We start from the raw sequence: 7,837 nt of genomic DNA on the forward strand, positions 1-7,837 counted from the left end.
AATAAATTATTAATAGCAATAGCTATACATGGATTTCTCGGCGACGTCATCACTGCTTGCGCACGCACCCGAGAGGCAGAAAGAAGAAACCTCTCGTGTTGTAGGTTAGTAGCAGCGTGTCTGTAAGTCAAAATGCCAAGGAGTTGCTGCGTGGTTAAATGTACCAACAGAGCCAGTGCTGGGTGCCTGATGTTTAACATACCTAGGGGGAAGCATGCGTTTGCCAAAAAATTATTTTTGTTATTGCAGGTACATTTTGATAGGTAGACGTACCCTGCCATGCATTTGCAGTTAGCTGTGAGGATGTACCCAAGGGCCTTGTGGACATACACCCAGGCATCAGAAGGCTTGGCTTTAATCCCTTGCCTTTGACTAGGGAGCACACCTGACCTAAACACGCAAAAATCCGGTGCAGCATCAAAGTATTTAACAAGCTGCACATGACCGCACGTAGTTGTATGCATCGAGGGATTTGTACGCTCTGTTTCTCTAGTATACACACTTGGTGTCTGAATTAGATAATTGTATATATCAGGCCATTCAATTGCTGGCCATTTTTTGTCATCCACAATCCACAGATCGTCATGTATAGCGTAAGGATCTGGCAAGATCTCACCATTGCTGAGAGTAAGTTTTTTTTATATAATCCGCACGGTCGGATGTACTAAGGCTTCCCACGTAATCCATTGTCAAATATTTTATTTACAGTTTAGTATTTTGTGTATATATGTGCAGTCATGAAATGTGGCAGGTATTAAAATAACGTAAACAAGCTTAACGTAAATAAAAACAAATTCGCGCTGTATGCGGCTAGTACATTACTAGCCTAACATGATCATTCATACATGTATCACAGCAACACTGCAAAATTAAAGACAGACAAACAGATCCAACTAAAATCACGTTTTATTGAGTCAGCAGTTATATACAAACAATAAGGAAAGCTTCAATACTTAAGGTTGTTGCAGTAGCGGACCAGCTGAGCGATCTGTCTTTCTGCCTCCAGGATGCGCACGCACCCTGTAATGTTTGCAAACAGGAAACCCGTGTATTAGAGAACTACCTTAAGAGAACTACCTTAACAAACACACATAACACCAGTCACACATACTGCAGACGAACTGTCCCTGTTTGTTGCATATGTCCATCTATAACTATTTGAATCTAATTCTGACGGGGTTTCGTCGTCTAATCTGTTGTTGTTTACTTTTCTTTTTATTAGCTCTTGCTACTTGATCTTTTCTGTGAACGTTAATGAGCTGAATTAGGTGTTGTCTACAGTATTTTCTCTGAGGTGGAGAATACACAAGCAAGCGGCAGCGCGTAGTGAGAAATTCACATCGACCAATCATATGTGGTTTTCGGCTGCAAACTTTCGTGGTTGGTTAGTTCTACAAAGGAAATGCCCATATTTTGATTAGGCAGCGCTGTGCGTGAGACTGAGAGCTTTATAATGAGACCAGGCATGACATGTTTCTGTGAATGGAGACCGCGCGAGAGCTCGCGTTAGGACATCCAGTCTGAAAGACTGAGAGGAAATGAAACAACGTTTAAGTGGTTTTTTTTTTTTTTTTTTACTAAAAGATTCGGGGCTTTTGACAAAACATTCGGGGCTTGAGCCCAATTAGCCACCCCCCCGCTCCGCCCCTAGGGCTGCACGGTTTGGGGAAAATATCTAATTGCGATTATTCTGGTTAAAATAGCGATTGCGATTTAAAATGCGATTATTATTATTTTTATTTTTTTTACAAATGAAAAGTGTGTATATAACATTTTGTGTTTATATATTAATATGGCTAATAATAATTATTATGATTATTATTATTGCTTAATAAAAATAAGAAATATTACTATTACAATAACATTTTCATTATTAAAAATGTAAAATAGCATTTAAGAATAAATATAACAGTATAATAATAATAATAATAATAATAATAATTATAATTATATTTTACAAGAAAACTTATTTTAGAAAAAAAATGTATGGGTTACCTGTTAATATGCAGACAGCCTATGACTAAAAATCATTAGAAAGTAGGGGTGTAACGGTACACGTATTTGTATTGAACCGTTTCGGTACAGGGCTTTCGGTATGGTGCGCGCGTGTACCGAGCGGTTATGAATGCAATTTTTAACAGTTAACAGTCGGCTTGTTTAAAGCGCGGAACACACTTCAATCCGAGTTCGAACATATTGAGTATTCAGTCCATTTTATCACGAAATTCAAACGATAAATGCCGTTTTAACGCTCTATAATGTGACGTGACTGATAGACGCGTATCAGTTCAACTTCAAGCGGCGCACGAGTGAACACAATCATCTCTTCCTAAAGAATAAACATAAATTAATATCTTAAGGTATGTTGAGGATACATTACAACTTACTGAAACGTATCATATGTTGACGTTTACCTCAGAAGTCATTCAGTGTCCACAGCTGGGAGTTCACTAGAGAGATTAACTCTTTCACTGAATACATGCACTATATTAGCCTATATATTTGTTATATTAGCCTATATATATTCATTATATACTACTTAGCCTGTTAGTGATGTGTTGTTTATTTAATGTATGTTTAAATAAACCTGTCATGAAAATTACAGCCACTAAATGATTATATTTCAACAACGAATTGGAGAAAAAATAATAATAATTAGATTTAGAAGTTAATGCAAAAACTGCCTTATGTGAAGCTTATGAGTGTTGATTATTATATCTAAAAATAAATAGCAACTGAATTTAGGCTAATAGTTTGGGCTCTGTTGTTAATCTTTAATAGCAATATGTAAGTAAGGGCTCCCTATATAGTTTACAGCATTATCTTTAAGAAACTATTAGTTATAACTGAATTCATTTATGGACAGACACCATTTTTTTTCATTAAACCACTGTTGAATAAAAATGAATAAAAAGCAATTTTGTAAAACTGCTGTACCGAATCCGTACCGAACCGTGACTTTAAAACCGAGGTACGTACCGAACCGTCAGTTTTGTGTACCGTTACACCCCAATTAGAAAGGTCTAAGGATTTATTGTAAAAAAATATATAGATTTTTTTTAAAATCTGTGCTTTTTATCTGTGATATCGATTTCTTAAAGTCTATGTCTTTAATATGAAACATGAGCCTCTTATGCATCCACTGTGGGGATTAAAACTCCTGTACATTGGAGAAAAACGAATGGATTGTCAAACTTTTGGGTAGAAAATAATAAGAAGAAATACTTCTAAATAAATGTATAATTCATACTGGAAGCCAAAGGGCGCCCTCGAGCAGAAACTCTACATTTGCCTCAGAAGAAGTAATCCTTCCTTTGTTTTCAGGAAATCCCTTCCCTATGGGAAATCCCTAAAGTGAAGCTAGCTGTAGAAAACACTTTGACTGATTAATAATAAACATGAAGATAATACTTCTGCGACAAGATATGGTGTATTTGAGTTCTTCAAGCCTTCTCTGGTATTTTCATAATAATAAAGTATGCAGTGTTGTTTGACATTCTGTGACGATAAGCCACATCAGCTCGACTGAGTATATGAAGTGAGTTAAAACGTGTTATTAAACGTATTTTGTTGGAAAACAGGTTTATGAACACTTCACATTACTAGTTTGTGAAAATGTTTGACACGTGTTGCTTTTTCAAATGCATGTTATAAGCGACTCAAACTCGCAGTGCTTTCAGACAGAGCAGCATTTACTGATCACAGAACCGCTCTTTATTGACACGCTGGGCATTTATTTATTTCATTAAAATCGCAGCCTTTGCACTTTCATAATCGCACATAACCCAAATCGCGATTTCGATTTCGATTAATCGTGCAGCCCTACACATGATATTCTTTCACTGTCTATGGACCCCCTTGGCCACCCCATGTATAAAAGTCCAGCTCCGCCACTGCTATTGTAACATATATCCGTGTGAAACCATTTCTCAAATAAAAAAATAAAAATATCCATCAGATATTGATTGGATGGTTGTGGTTTGCTATTGCTAAATCATTCATAATAAACACTGAAATATTCCATAAAAAATAAGAATTGTCGATTTTGATTTCATGATTTAATGTATTGCTTCCAACAGACTTCCACTGTAAATGCATTGCTGTAAAAGAGTTTCAACCAGTCAAATTGACTTTTTGAGCTTAAGTTGTATTTAACACAAAATATTCCTATAATAGTGGATTGAATGTTTGATTCTGTATGTTGTTGTGTTGTAGAACTTGGCCATGTTCCTCAGTATGCTGGTGGCATGGTTGGTCCCAGACGTGCCTCGTTCTCTGAAGGAGCAGCTGAAGAGAGAGAAAACACTCCTGATGGATCTTCTGCTCTCCGAGGAGACAGATAAGCAATCCACTCAGTCACACCCACTGACAACTACCAACAATGATGTAGTCATCAAGGGTTTAGAGGAAGGATCACAGGAGGAGCTGCCTGTCTGCAGTGGGGTAATGCTAAGCCAGTCAGATGAAGAGCTGAAAGAACTTCCGGTGACCAACAAGGAGGAGGAAGAGCTTGAGGAAAAATCAGAAGAGGAACCCATAGCATCCACCAGTGATCTGCCTGATGATAAACCTCGACATTCGACCTGTGAAAGTCTCAATACAACTTCAGAGTCCCTGTCTAAGATAGCCTGTCATGATGAATCACCCACCACGCCATCAGCAAGCCAGTCCGTTCAATCCATCAAAACCAGCTCACTACCACGGCACCGGGAGTTTGACACGAACGGACCTCCACCTCGAGACCCAATTTGGAAGGCTAAGAGCCGTTGCCGAACACTTCCACCAAGGCCTGGAGGTCCTGAAGCTGAAGAGCATGCAACCAGACCCAGCCACTCCACCACATTCACACACCTTGACCAGAAGGTTCCTCCATCTCCTAGCGAACTCACCCGGAACGTCCCTAGAGCACTGTCTACAGCCAAGCCCTCTGGAAGCCAAACATCTGCCTCGGATTCACTGGATTCAGAGCTCACGTGCGGCCCTTCGATAGCACTTCCTCGCCCACCGTCCAAGCCAGAGCTTGCTAGCGGCCTTTCTGCAGTCTTGCCACGTCCTCCTTCAAAACCAGAGCTTGTGGGCAGCCAGTCAACAGGACTACCACGGCCGCCCTCCAAACCGGAGCTGATTGGAAGCTCAATGAAAGGGCTTCCCCCTCATGATCCAGGCTCGAAAGTTAAGGGCCGATGCCAGACTCTTCCTCTGAAGTATAGAGGCTCAGAAACTCCAGAGGAGACGTCAACCAGACCTAGCCATTCCACCACCTTCACACACCTCAGTCAACAGATCCCACCTTCACCCAGTGATCTCAAAGGTAACACTCCCGTATGAGTGTGACAAGCCGAAGTGGAGAAACACTTCACCTTTTCAGCACCTTGCATCCGATCACTTTCAGTGCCAGGCAACCCATGCCATCAACAACTCATCTTTGACTCTCATTGATAACTGAACGAGCATCTTCTGTAACTCTGGATGTAGATCAATTGTTGATGGCTTGGTAGAGGTTCACTTGGTTGCTAAAGAGATGTGCTACTTTGGTCGATTGACAAGAGGGACTCCTTTTGCACAGAATCATCCACTCATTACTGGAGGACCGAGTGCAGCCAAACCGGCTTGTGCATTCTGGATATTCTGTTATTCTTCTAGAGCCATTTGACATGGCTTGATGACTCTTAAACATTGTCTTATACTGTGACTTGCCATTCTCTCTTTCACATATAAACACTTGTACAGACATACACACACCAAATCTCATCCAAATCTTCAACCACAACTGGTGAGGAGAGAGAGAGGATTAGGAATATGGGCCAAAGGGCTTTGCAGTCCATACTGATTTGATACTCAGCAAGTGGAACTTTCATTTCATGGTGTTGTTAACATGTACTTAACCAGAATAATAACTAAATGTGAACTTCTTAACATAATACTTCAGCTTCAAAATGAGCCAACTTGTTTGTGGAATTGTCTTTTTGTCTTTGGTGGCACCATCTGTAGTGTCTCATCCACATGACAAGTTAGCACGTAGCTTGGCGGTTAGCATGCTCATGACATGATAAAAAAATGTGATGTTGAAATGGATTCATAAGACTTGCAAAGCCAATTACACTGTACATTGCAAATACACTGTAGTGTTTTACATAAATCCCATTTAGCACTATGCTAGCACAGCTAAAGCTAATGTAAAGCATGCTATATTCACTGTGAAGAGGTTTTCAGGGATTTAGACCCAATCATCCAGGAAAAAGGTATGAATGCAATGCACACAGGCCACGTGCACACTGCCAGGTTTTTGAAGTTATATCCGCATTTATTTTTTTAAGTTATCATTCCATTTGTGTACAGAATGCAGGTGTCAATCCTACTACCCAAAACAAGCAATAGTTGACGTCTCACAGCTGTAACCAAGAAGTAGTTTAGCCTGTTTGGTGTTTTCTATTTTAACTAATACTAGCATCTGGTCGTTTTTTAATACATAGTTGTCACTAATAACCAAACTCTGTGTGTACAGAATAGGATTAAGGGATTAGTTCACCCAAAATGAAAATGATGTCATCATTTACTCACCCTGATGTCGCTCCAACCAATATTTTCTTTCATCCCTGGAACACAAAATAAGAAATTCTGCTGATTGATATAATGAAAGTGAATGATTTGCCTATTTATTATACTTTATACAATCTAAACCATACCAAAAGCACAATAAAAGTAGTCCATACGACTGTATGGTTGTATGTCATTCAACAGCTTGTGTGACAAACAAACACACATTTTGGGGTGAACTATTAAAACAACTGGAGTGACAACTGTATTTAGCTGCAGTGTGGGCATGGCCACTGTGTATTAAACTCTGTGTTGAGTGGCAGGTGTGTATGATATGCATTGTGCTACCAGGGATCCATTAGCTAAGAACAGTTACAAACCAACATTGAGCATTCACATAGAACATTCATGTCCATGTTACAGTACTTCTAGAACTATTGAGAAACTTTGAAAATATTTTGATATTATAATGAAAAAAAAAATACTGTTCATAATAAAAAGTGTAAAGGAAGCAGTTTCAGTTTTTTTCCCTATCTAAGATAGTTTGCATAGTTACTGGAGAGGAAGTTTTTTAAAAGAAATATCTGATTTATTTTGCTATATAGCCTCTATAATGCTGTAGTTAAGGTATCTACCAGCAAGAGCTAACTTGATCATGCTTGCCAACAAAACCTTGACCCTGTGTTGCATACTGACCCTCTAAATGCTGTATTGTTGACCACCACTAGATGGAGACAGCAAACCTCCACCAAGAAACAGTGAGGGCTGGGACACCAGTGACCAGGATCAGGATCCAGTCACGCACAGACTAGTAAACACAGGTGGAGCCAGTGATTCATACACCTTTACAATATTACAGTGAGAAAAGATTTCTTCTGTACTGTATTACCACATACAGGACTTTTCCCCTGGTAAAAAATCTTAAGGAAATAGAATCCTAGGAACCAATCCTAAAGGATCCAACAGAAATGTTCCTAAGAGTGAAATGACATAAACCGAAATATTCTCATTTTGAAAGTTCAGTTTTATTCACATTAAAACAAAACAAAACAAAACAAAAAACACATTAAAAAGCATTAATAGTAGTCAAAATCCTAAAGGAATGTGTACAGGATTCCTATTGGACCATACTTTGGAACTCGATTACACAAAAACTAGATATATAACTAGGCTACTAATAGAACTATTATGATTACCAATAGAATGATAGGCATTTGAAGAATACATAAAAGGAATTTAAAGAAAACTGTGATGTCCTTTATCTCTGCAGTAGTAAGACATTCTGATAAAGATTGCACAA

General features: G+C 38.8%; 1 protein-coding gene across 1 annotated transcript in view; it reads left to right on the forward strand.

Annotated features, from left to right (window-relative positions):
• ano2a (anoctamin 2a) overlaps positions 1-7,046 on the forward strand; it is a 45,924-nt gene extending 38,878 nt beyond the window's left edge. Inside the window, exon 26 of the mRNA XM_079825454.1 lies at positions 4,216-7,046. Within this exon, the coding sequence (XP_079681580.1) occupies positions 4,216-5,328 (1,113 nt within the window). The 3' untranslated portion in view covers positions 5,329-7,046. The remainder of the gene's footprint in view (positions 1-4,215) is intronic.
• The last annotated feature ends 791 nt before the right edge of the window (positions 7,047-7,837 follow it).

The sequence above is a fragment of the Gobio gobio genome (genome assembly GCF_949357685.1).
Source record: "Gobio gobio genome assembly, chromosome: 9".
Classification (NCBI taxonomy): Eukaryota; Metazoa; Chordata; class Actinopteri; order Cypriniformes; family Gobionidae; genus Gobio; species Gobio gobio.